The sequence below is a fragment of the Camelus ferus genome, chromosome 9, assembly GCF_009834535.1.
Source record: "Camelus ferus isolate YT-003-E chromosome 9, BCGSAC_Cfer_1.0, whole genome shotgun sequence".
Lineage (NCBI taxonomy): Eukaryota > Metazoa > Chordata > Mammalia > Artiodactyla > Camelidae > Camelus > Camelus ferus.
This window is the reverse complement of record NC_045704.1, coordinates 68730367-68742744: the sequence shown is the minus strand read 5'-3', so window position 1 is coordinate 68742744 and position 12378 is coordinate 68730367. Positions and strand designations below refer to the sequence as shown.

General features: G+C 34.4%; 1 protein-coding gene and 1 non-coding gene across 8 annotated transcripts in view; one reads left to right on the top strand and one right to left on the bottom strand.

Moving 5' to 3' along the window:
* Window positions 1-12378, bottom strand: part of PTBP2 (polypyrimidine tract binding protein 2) — a 70576-nt gene that overhangs the window by 30665 nt on the left and 27533 nt on the right. For all 7 annotated transcript variants that reach the window (XM_032487156.1, XM_032487149.1, XM_032487150.1 and 4 more), the window contains exons 4-7: window positions 7877-8049; window positions 6744-6887; window positions 1548-1712; window positions 1346-1456 (exon numbers count right to left, since the gene is read on the bottom strand). In XM_032487156.1, coding sequence (XP_032343047.1) covers window positions 1346-1456; window positions 1548-1712; window positions 6744-6887; window positions 7877-8049 — 593 coding nt within the window. The remainder of the gene's footprint in view (window positions 1-1345; window positions 1457-1547; window positions 1713-6743; window positions 6888-7876; window positions 8050-12378) is intronic.
* On the top strand, window positions 2776-2882 carry LOC116666173. The gene has a single exon (XR_004323017.1). It is a non-coding gene; the product is annotated as a U6 spliceosomal RNA (small nuclear RNA).

The following is a 12378-nucleotide window of genomic DNA, read 5'->3' as shown; positions in this document are numbered from 1 at the left end:
AACAAAGATAATTATTAAAAAATAAATCAAAGAAAGAAAAGAAAGAAAAGAAAGAGGAAGGAAGGAAGGAAGGAAGGAAGGAAGGAAGGAAGGAAGGAAGGAAGGAAGGAAGAAAAGAAAAAAATTCTAATTGTTAATTTATTCCTGAAAAGGGAAATAAAATATGATTAGATCATGCCAACTGGGAACCAGTGAGAGCAACATACTGGAAAAAAGTAAACTGAAAAAATGTCTATCTTAAAAATACTGTACATTATAAGTAATTTACCTCTCTGAATCTTAGCACAGCTGTGTATAAGAACCATTCCTGTTCTGATTATAACATAGAAAAAAAAGAGATAACAGAATTTGGAAAACCATTTCAACTATGCTATTATTCCTAGTATAGCTTTTCTGCTACCTGAAGCTATTTCTGCGCCCCAAGTGATATTCTAAGGATGGAACGCAATGGAACAGTAACTTTAAATGGCTGCGGTTCCATACAAGTCTTCTTGATCTGGAGGAAGCACTGGTAACAGACCATAATAGTCTGAAAGTGAAAGAGTGAAAGGGAGAAAAAGAAGTAAGACAAATACAAGTAGAGAGAGCAGATTTAAAATGGTTTAGTAACAATGGCTTCGTCGTAAATATTTAATAGTTTAATAATGGAATAATAGTAACAATGAGATAATACGGCACAAGAAGTTAATGAGACAGAGAAAGGTAGATTTAAATCAACGTACAAACAGAAGATTAGGCATTTACTAAGCAAAGATGTGGTACAGTTTTCAACGGCAGCCATGTCATGGGTAGATTTTACTTCTTTAAATAGTTTCTTACCCTCATATGTTACAACAACAAAAAGGTAAATGATGTGAATGAAAAGAACCCACACAGAAAACCTGTGTTTTAAAAAAATATTTTAAAAGAATATTGAAAATAAGCTGAGAGCCTATCATAGCAATTGAGCCACATGTGTATTGATACATTTCAGCCAAACTATTTTATAGTTAAATTAACTGCTTTGAAACTCCCACTGGAAAACTTAAAATTTTATACAGAAAGGCATGCACAATACAATCTTCTGCTCTAGCCTCAAGAGCACGAAACTTTTGGGCCTAAATCAAACAAAAATGCAAAATAAGCCTATATCATAGGTAACTAAACATATAATTATTGTTAAAATAAGCATTTTTTTATTACAAATACTAAGCTTTTATAGTATTATTTTACTGAAACCAACCTGTGCCACCTAAAATGCTCTGTATATGGTATTACTAAGTTATCCCAGTATTAATATTATATATAGAGAGATATCTCCATCCGCCATCAAAAATATCACCATCTTAAAAACAGCTAGACTTACTAGTTTTGCTTGCTGAGCATTAACTGGATCACCGTACTGGAGGAGAGCTTGAAACTGGTTATTTTTTGTAAATGTGATTATCTTCAATACAGCACCAAACTTCGAAAATATCTGTTAAAACATTAAAATCGAAACAAATTTTATCTATTGTATTATTATTTCTCCAATTTACAGATTAACATGCCAATTAGATTACACTTACTTGGTGAAGAACATCAAGTGTTACCGGGTAATACATGTTGTCAATAATTATTCTAAGCACTGGACTCTGGGCGGGAGTCACTGCACTCTCACTGACCGTGGTGCCACTAAGAGGGGTATTTGCTGTCTGGACAGCTGTCACAGCTTGAAGAACGGCCTGAGCACGCTGAAAATGGAAAGATAAGCACCTTAGAAACTTCCCTGGTATTTTCAACATATACAGATCAAATAAAATCTAACACTCAAATACTTCTGAGCACCTGCCAGGGACCAGGTATTGTCTGTTTATAATTCAAGAATTCTAGTAGTATTTACTTCAAAACAATTATCTAGGGGTCGAGACCAGTGGAAAACACAGGCAATGTAGCTTATTCTCAAAAGAACAAGACTTAGTCTGACAGATTCATATAATCATAAAATGTGTAATTCATAAAATGTTTTAAACAGAAACTTTGAGAGAACAATAAAACTTTAACATATTCACTCATAAAAAAGGCACATAGTGAACTTCCACAACGGGGTTATAAGATTATCGAAAAACTCCAATAAAACTTATGTCTAATAAATCCTAAAAGAGAAATATTCAGATACAAATTAAGTCTTTTTTCATAGTAGTGTAAATTCTGAAATCAGAATCTTTAAAACAGAAAATGATGTATACCATGGTACAAAGCCAAAAAATTTTCAGGAATACTTCAAGATAAAATATAAAGTATATTCCCATACATTTTATGGTATCTAATACACCATTAAGTACAAAACATTATTATTTTATGTAGGACTAATAAGATATTGCTAACTGAATCATGACATCAACTATTATAGGTTGACATGACATGTTAATTTGAGATTTTAAAATGTGAAAAAATATACATATGGAATTGAAAAAATACAGCATTTTTTTGTGAAACCTGTCTACTAACTCATGTTGAATGCTCCAAAAATATTGCATTTATTCTATTATGCCTTTCCTATTTAACAACAGGACAAAACTGACAAAATTCACTGATAAGGAAATACTTTCTTTCTGCCTTATCTCAGGTCAGAAAACCTATGTAAAGGCGAATTAACTGTTAAATATATGATAATGACAAATACCGCTACACTGCTTCATAGTTTGAAAAAAGTCTACTGGCAGATGAGCAGGAATATAAACAGAGCACAGTGACGAATGAAAAGGAAGGAGAACACAAAAGAATTGGGACACTTATGCGAATAAAGAATGATCAGTGCTCGCTTCAGCAGCACATACACTAAAACTGGAACAATACAGAGATGATGAGCACGGCCCCTGTGCAAACATGACACCCAAATTCATGAAGTGTTACATGTTTCTGGACCTAGTAGCTAATGTGGTGGTGGGTAATCATTGTGCAAAATATAAATATATCAAATCAACAAGTTGTATACCTTAACCCTCACACAATGCTTTATGTCAATTATATCTCAAAAAAGCTGGGGGGGCGGGTGGTGATCATTTCAATGTAACATATAACCAGGAAATAATACAGCTTGTAACTCAAAGAGATCACATACTCATCTAGTCAAACTTCATCACTTATATACTAATTAAATAAAACATAACCTATAAATGTATTTTAGCTAAAGTGACTCATTAATTGAAGTCCAACATTTTGAAACATGATAAATATTTGATGCATTTACATTACTATGGAGAACATAGTTATAAAAAAAGGGATAAAGATTTCTATAGCAATTATTTATTCATTTAAATGTTTGAATATATTTAACTCAATACATATTTAAATGAAATACTCTCAGTAGCTCATTGCAGCATCCCTTTCTTCATGAGGGAGCACATTTTTACATACCTTCGTGTATTACATAACAAGCATGGAAGTTATCACAACTTAGAACAATACTGTAGCTTCCTCTGCAACCCCGTCACCCCGTCTGCTTTGCCCTACTCACCCCCACCAGTATTATCCTGGGTATCCTTCCGCAGATACCATCTACAGGTACAAGCACGTATGTATATACATACTCCATACAAGCCATAAAACATCACAAATCGAATTTATCTGTGAAAGGACAGTCTAGGTAAAAAACAGAACATTACCAACTCTCCAGGAGCCATATACATGCTTTCTTTCTTCCAGTTATATACATGGAATCACATAGTACCTGTTCTACTTTGGTCTGGCTTCTTCCAGTAAACATTATTTTATGTTCATCCAAGTTCTGGAGGCACCAGTAGCTTGTTCATTTTTTTTGCCAGACAGTATTCCAATGAATGAATATACCACAACAATTTCTACTGCTGCTGAACATTTGGATCATTTACAGCTTTGGGCTATTGCATACAGTATGCCATGAACTTTCTCATACACATCTTTTGATGCACTTCTGTATGTGTTTTTTCAGGTATGTAATCAGTAGACTTACTAAGTCAAAGAATATGTATATGCTCAGCTTTAGTAGATTATTTCAAGGTTTTAAAAATGATTCTACCAATTTACATTCCCATCACATATTTACGAGAGTTCAAGCTTCTCTACATTTGTTCCCACATTTGGTATTACCTGGCTCAATTTTAGCCAATATAGTAGTAGACGGCAGTATCTCATTGTGATTTTAATTTGTATTAAAGGTTCTTAATCCAAACCTAATCCACTCTGTGGATCAGAGCATAGCTTTGAAGGAAACTAGCTAACGGGAAACCTGAAGGTGTCTAACAATGGGGCATATGAAGGGTAGGATGGAAAGATGGTGCAAAGGCAAGCAGGCCACAATATTCCAGGCAAATGTGACAGCACAGAAACAAAATGGACTCAAAAGACAAAACAAGAGAAAGCGTGCCACGTTACAGGATCTACAATTACTACTGGAATAAGAAGCGCTGGCAGCTAGGGTGAGAGGATTCCTCAGATGTAAACAGCAGTCATCTCAGAAATGGCCTTTATCCTGAGCGTGAAAAGGATGTGCTACAAGGGAGTAACTTAGTGAGATTTGTGCATTCTAGAAAGACAGTGTATATACACATACATACTTGGCTGTACTAGAGAGAAAGAATTTAAGAAGAAGAAGTAACAGAGTAGACAAATAAGAGAGCTATTATAGTAAAATAGCCAAGGTATGATTGTGTCAGAGCTACTGAAGTAGCAGAAAGATGAAGAAAAGTGGGCAGATACCGAGAAGAGTGAATTCACAGGACTTGATAATCTATAATCTGACCAAAGGTTATGGAAGAATTCATGGCTGACACACTCATTTGCCTCTTCTATTACAAAAACCTATTAAAATGCCTATAAACGAATACAAAATGGAATAAATACGGACACTGAAGACAGAAGGGCATCACTAGCTGAGAATAATTTAATCAAACTCCTGGAACACAGAAAATGAATGGAACCAAATGGACAGAAGACGTAGTGAACACAGAGCATACAGGGTTTGCACCGGCAGCCACAGGAATCAGAGTAGAAATTAGGAGGCACACCAAGAGGAGAGAGAAGCTGAAAACAAGAGCATTAACAGAAAGTCCTGCTAACAAACAGCTGAACTCCTCTTCCTCCCCACCCTCAACCATACCCCCCATAATTAAACAACAATAGCAATTAAATGCTTCCTTAAAATGAACTTGAAAGGGAGTTCTGTTGCCAAGAATAAAGATCTCTGGCATTTGGGGGGAATCACAGCTTAGTATCCAACTCCTCATTTCTCTAGAGGAAAGCATCCAAGTCCAATAAAACCTAACTGTCCGTTCTGAAATATAAACAGACAATGGGGGGGGGGGTTGGAAGAGGAGAGAGAACAAGATAAACATAACAACTAAGACTAGTGAAAGAGATACAGTGAAGTATTTAAAAAAACACCACTGATCAGTATTCTTAAAGAACTGTGAAGTCACAAAGTATGACCAAGTGCAATGTAACAAGGAGGATCAAAGAAGATTAAAGGGCTTTTGAAAATAAAAAATATGGCTACCAAAAACTGCTTTTCCAACAGAGGGAATATTGCTTTAACTGATCCCTGTGTCTGTAGCAAGTGCCATAGTCCCTGACCACGCTGAAGTCTGGTCCTCAAACATCACCTCCTCATGAGGTTTTCACTGCTCATCCTATTTAAAATTACAAATTCCCCCTCCTCAACCACGCATCTATCTATAGATGCCTTATCTTTATCCTTTACACATCATTCCATTTGAATCTTTTAGAATGAGAGTGCATTCATGAATTACTTTACTGGAAATACTAACACGCAGAATAAAGTTGGGATATTAAATGCTATTTAAACTCCATGTAAAAAGAATAAAGAATAAATATTTTCGTTTACTATTTGCCCTTGTGATAAATTCTGAGAAGTACAACTTCTGGTTCAAAAGAAATGAAAATTATCACCAGATTATAAAAACAAAAACAATTGAAATTTTAGCCTTATCTTTGAAGCAAAAAGTTTTACAAGATTATTTTTCATAAAGTATCAAAATATCTTGTTACCCTTTATAAAGGTTAAAATCTATAAGGAATTATTTTCCATTAAATATTGAATAAGACAAAAGCTAGACACAGTTTAGATTTTACTGAAACGGAAAGATGTAACTAGCTAAAAACTACATTAAAAGAGCTTAAATTTTCAGACCAGTTTTTACTGCAGTCCTATGTATTTACATCTAAAACCGTTCTTATATTTTTCCTTAAAAAATCAATTTTGAATAATATCTTCTACATCATTTTTTAAAAGATCAATATATTCATATATTCTTCTATTTTTTTCTCCAGGAAAACCATGAATACATCTTCATAAGAATTTTTCCATAAGAAATTCAGACCTATAAAAAGTCAAATAACCAAAGGCACTGAACTGCATACACTCAAGTCTAAGCAGCAGAGCTATATGAACAGCTGATGCTTAAGTCCTACCTCCTAGACAGTGTCTACACGAAAATTTTAGTTTGCACAAAGAAAGAGAACCTTAAAAGCTCTGAAAAAATACTATTTAACTAGTATCCAGTACCAACTTGAAATACAGAAATAACAGGCTGTATATACTTTTTATAAATTAACATAATATTTACTACGTAGGGACATACTGCAAGAAAATACTGTAAAAATAGTTTTTAAAACTGCCCACAGAAAGATCTTCTGAATGGTTAACATTCTTATTTTCTATTACCATGTTTATGAGATTCTTAGTATGTTCTGGGCCATTTTATTTGTGTGCTGCACATACTCACTTGGTTTAATGTATTATCTGTTTTTAGTTCTTTGTGATTGGAGTACTGGATGTAAATCGGTTGATTACGAAGATGAGGTGTCACAGCAGAATAGTAATTAACCATAGTAACAGCTGCTTCCTCTGTTGCTAGTTCCAAAAATGCCTGGAAATTCAAATAGCAAAAATTTTAATACTGTGAATTAAACTCAAGTAGGGTGAACTTCAATGTCTGTGTAATCTACTTAGCTCATTAGAAAGATCAGTGTCTAGCATATAGCCTTTCAAGTTACATTTAGATGCCCTAGCAGGTAGAAGTAGAAATCTTTTATTGAAATTTAAGTATACAATTAAAGCTAACTTCGAAAGAAAGCTCTCTGAGCACATCATGGAAGACTTGCCGTCCACTTGATTTTTCACACACCACAAACATACCTCCCCCAACAAAGGCTAGAGGAAGTAAAATATAAACATTTTCTAGCACCAAAATTTTACCACTCCTAACTTAAGAGTACATAAGAGATCCTCCAAGTCATTTTTAAAGCAGTGTAATTTAATAGAGACAAAGAAAAAAATTAAGTATCAGATTATTAGCAACATTAACTATATTTAAGAGAATATTAAACTTCTCTAAATTCTTCTATATGGCATCATTAGAAACTTTAAAACAAAATTTGATTTTTAATATATCTGGGCCCTACTGCTACCAGTGCATCTATTCAATACAGAATATCTAGAATTAATGGCTGCATTTTTTTCCTAATGCTATCAGATAAGTATTTCCCTGGAATAAGCTTAGAGGACAAGACGCTACTAGTGTCCCTACTGATTTCTGGTATTACAAACAGCAAAGCCACAATAAAAGAAATACTTCATCTGTACTTCCCACGAGGTCACTGAACAATGGTTCAATTAGAGCTGAGTCCTAAAGTGAATTCAAAAGGTAAAATTTGAAAACTATGGTGATTTATTCATTTTAGCTCCCTAGCATTAGCTTCCCGAACACAGCTACCAGGGAAAGTCAGAGTAAGACTTCTGTCATGTTCTCTGAGAAAAGCAACTTACTATATACCACCTTCTAATCAGGCGATAGCTAATTCACACCTGCTGGATAGCTTCGGGGTTAACGTTTTGTAAATTCTCAAAGAAGTATACCTGATTTTTTCCTTTCAGCATAAGGATGTTGGTCACCTTACCAAACGGTAAGCCTAATGCAATAACCTCAGTTTCTGTCACTTCACCAGGTAATTTTCGAATATGAAGTACACGAGAAGGAGCACCATCCATTTTATCTTCTCCTTTAAATTTTTTACTGTCATTACCATTGGCTGAAAGACATTTAAAAAAGTCTTTATTAATTTTCCTTATTTGTGTAAAAAAAAAAACCACAAAAAAACTTTAACAAAGAACTTACAAACATAGCTGAACATACCTGAGTAACTCCTGAAAAGTCAAATTCTGAGCTTTCAAAGTAATGGAGAAAATCATACCCACCAATTACTACTAAGTGAAATTATCAATTATATTACTATTGGGCAACTGTATTTCTCAACAGTATATGTGAAGAGTAATAAGTGATAATCAAAAATATTAAAATACAATTTCATAAAGAATGGCCCAATGGCTATAGAACACAATTATTTTACAATTCAATCAGCTTACTAGAGACTAAGAGAAACACCAAAAAAAGTGAAAAATCTGACTTAGCAAAAATAAGAGATTATAATTTTACCTGAGAAATTCTAAATTGTTCAACTTGGAAGGTATGCTAAAAAATGCGATCAAAGAAGGCGATGCGGTAAAAATAATTATGCAGTCATTCCACATTATGGCTTACAATCCTCTACTTAAATATTTTGTTGTTATCAACATCTACCTACTATAAATCATTCATGGACTTAATTATCTTATTCTGTTACTCTGAGCTTTAAAGTAAACTGATATATTTTAACCAACAAAGTAGTTGCCTTTTATTCCAAAGCTTCACCAAAAAATGAAAACAAAAAACAAAACAAAATGAAAAAAATCAAATTTACTGAAGATGCAATACAATAACTGGTACTTTGGTGGTTCTTAATCTTCTAAGAACTAAAGACTACTTCCGAGACTGTAACTAAAATGAAGAATCCTTACACACGGAGAAACATACTTCATTTTGCATATAATTTTTGCTACTTTATGGTATATCCCCTAAAACATTCACCACTATTAAACACTAAGACTATCTTGATCTTCTAAGTGTCTTAAAAATGTATTCAAACATTGATTCTTTAAACACTTATTGAGTATCAAAAATGTGTCTGGCGCTGTTTTAGGTTCTGGGGGTACAACAGTGAACTGAAAGCAGGATGATCTCCGATGCTCCCCTGCAGTCTAATGGGAGAGGTGGACTGCCTAGGACACGAACCAGTTTCTTATAGTGATTAAGTCTATGAAGAAAATAAAGCAGAGGAATGTCACGAAAAGTAACTTAGCAGAGGATTAGAAGGTGATGTGATAGTGATTTTATTAGATCATCAAGAGATAATACGTGAACTCACTTGATAGGTGTACCTTGAAGTGTCAATAGTCACAGTCCAAGAGTTTCCCTCAAGTTTATACACATGAACAGACAGCAAATTAATTAAAAATCCCCTTAGGTTGATTTTGCACGAAGAGTAGTGAGCTCTGGTTTCTGAACACATTACCAGAAAAATCTTGCTATCTAGCTCTTCTTCACTCCAGAAATACCAAAAACTTCAAAAAGCTCTCCACACATCCTTTCATAGGTAACGAAGATTAGTGTGTGCACAGGCACCCACACTTGTCGGAAAGAAGAAAGAGACTGAATTTCGTATTTTGCGGCATCTATCTCACAAAATCTTCACTGGGTCAGCTAAATGATAATGTAAATCAGAGCAGGTAATCAGAAATACACATGTACCTTAACACACATAACTGGCACACAGACGCACATTCTTTTAAAAGCCTTTTCTTAGAAAAGCAATCTGAGTACAGATTCCTGATAGCTTGTGCTCCTGTTCTTTCATCTGTTTGAGCAACAAGAACAAGCATTTCATAATTCAACCTAGTCCTCCTATGAGTTACAGCTTATGGTATCAGGAAACTCAAAACAGCAAATTTCAGTTTTTCCTAATTTAGTCATTTTCCTTCTGGGTAAAAGGCAAGAAAAAACACAATAGACACTACCTATCACAACACATACAGGGAGAAAAAAGGCTTCCCTTTTCAAAGGATTCTCAGAATATGAACCCCCAAAGACAAAAGCCTGCCCAAGCCTATTAAGATATACAAGGGTTATTTGTTTTGAATTTATGTTAGGTTATTTCTAGACAGTGAATGCTGAATAAGAGAGCTGAAAATAAAGAAACAGAGGTAGGGGAGACAGTTTTAACAGAGAAGATAACTTTTTTTTTTTTTGAGATAGATAAGATTCTACTTTTTTTTGTGCTAATACTTAACATACACTGAGGGTAGCCTACATGCCAGGTACTTCACAACTCTAAGGTTGTTATTGTGAACCATCAACCCCACTTACAGCCCACAGCTATGCAAGTTAGCCAAGGCCAGAGAGCTACCAAGTGGTAAAGACAGGAAGTGGCAAAAAAAAAAAGGATTAAAACTCAGGGAGTATGACTCCACAGCCTGTGCTCTCAACACACTACACTACAGGAGGACCCCAAAGAAAAGCTTCACATAATATATAATGGCCTAAGGAGAACCTGTTCCTTTCTTCCAACTCCATTGTCAACATTTACATTCTCGCTCTTTATACTATCCGATACTCCTCTCAGTTATTGACAGCTTCAGAGAGGGCGGCTACTACATACTTATATTTTAGTGCTATGTATTACGACAGTCTTAATCTTAAATAATAGTACTATGAGAATATAAAATTCGGAAATGACTTCTTTAATTATATAATTAAGCCTACTTTCATAAATAAAAATACCCCAACCCTGGGAAAGAAAAAGGGCACAAAACGTGTGTCCCTCAGCTTACGAAACATGTATGCCATTTATTACTCTGTCAGAGAGGTATGCAAGACGAGGTCTTTCTGGGTTATAAACCTATGATCCTTTAGAAGGCCAAGTACAATAATTCGGACTTCATTCCATGATCCTTTCCATTCATTTCCCAGGTAAATTCAGAAACTTTTGGTTTGGGTATGTAAAACAAGGAACAGTTAAAATAAATTTTAAGAATTTATGCAATAATGGATGTTGCAATGCTTTTACTAGTTGCATATAAATTGTAGAAATGTTCAATTACATCATTTTTCATATACTTTTCAGTCTTCTTAAAAACCTTTTGCTTATGGAGGATGCTGTTCCACTCACAAATTCAAACCAACAAAAACTTATATTTTTTTAATTGATGTACAGTTGATTTACGTTTCAAGTGTACAGCATAGTGATTCAGTTCTACATATATATACATATATACATTCCTTTTTATCTTCTTTTTCACTATAGGACACTACAAGGTACTGACTATCCAGTTCCCTCGGTTATATAGTAGGCCCTTGTTGGTTATCTATTTTATACATTAACCCGAACTCCTACTTTATCCATCCCTCCCGCCTTTGGATTAAGTTTGTTTTCTGTGTTCGTGAATACTATTTATTTTATAAAGAAGTTCATTTGTATCATTTTTTTAAGATTCCACATGTAAGTGGTATATATTTGTCTTTGACTTAGTTCACTTCATATGATAATCTCTAGGTCCATCCATGTTGCTGCAAATGGCATTATTTCATTCTTTTTTATGGCTGAATAATATTCCAGTGTGTGTGTGTGCACACATACACCCCCCCACACACACACACATCTTCTTTATCCAGTCATCTGTCAATGGACATTTAGGTTATTTCCATGTCTTGATTATTGCAAATAGGGCTGCAAAATAACAGTGGGGTGCATGTATCTTTTCAAATTTGAGGTTTCTCCAGATATGTGCCCAGGAGTGGGATTGCTGGATCATACGGTAAGTCTTACTTTTAGTTTTTTAAGGAATCTCCATACTATCTTCCATAGTGGCTGTACCAATTTACATTCTCATCAACAGTGTAGAAGGGTTCCTTTTTCTCCACATCCTCTACAGCATTTATTATTTGTAGACTTTTTGAAGATGGCCATTGTGACTGGTGTGAGGTGCTATCTCATTGTAGTTTTGGTTTGCATTTCTCTAACAATTAGTAATGTTGAGCAGCTTTTCATGCACCTGTTGGCCATCTGTATGTCTTCTTTGGAGAGATGTGTTTAGATCTTCTGCCCATTTTTTGATTGAGTTACTTGTTTTTTTTGATATTAAGCTGTATGAGCTGTCTGTATATTTTGGAAATTAGTCCATCGTCAGTTGCATCATATGCTAATATTCTCTCCCATTTTATAAGTTGTCTTTTCATTTTGTTGAGGGTTTCCTTTGCTGTGCAAAAGCTTTTAAGTTTAATTAGGTCCCATCTGTTTATTTTTGTTTTTATTTTCATTACTCTAAGGGGGTGGATCCGAAAGAATCTGCTATGATTTATGTCAAAGAGTACTCTGCCCATGTTTTCCTCTAGTAGTTTTATACTTTTCAAGTTTATTTTTGTAGATGGTGTTAGAGGATGTTTTCATTTTGTTCTTTTACGTGCAGGCTGTCCAGTTTTCCCAGAA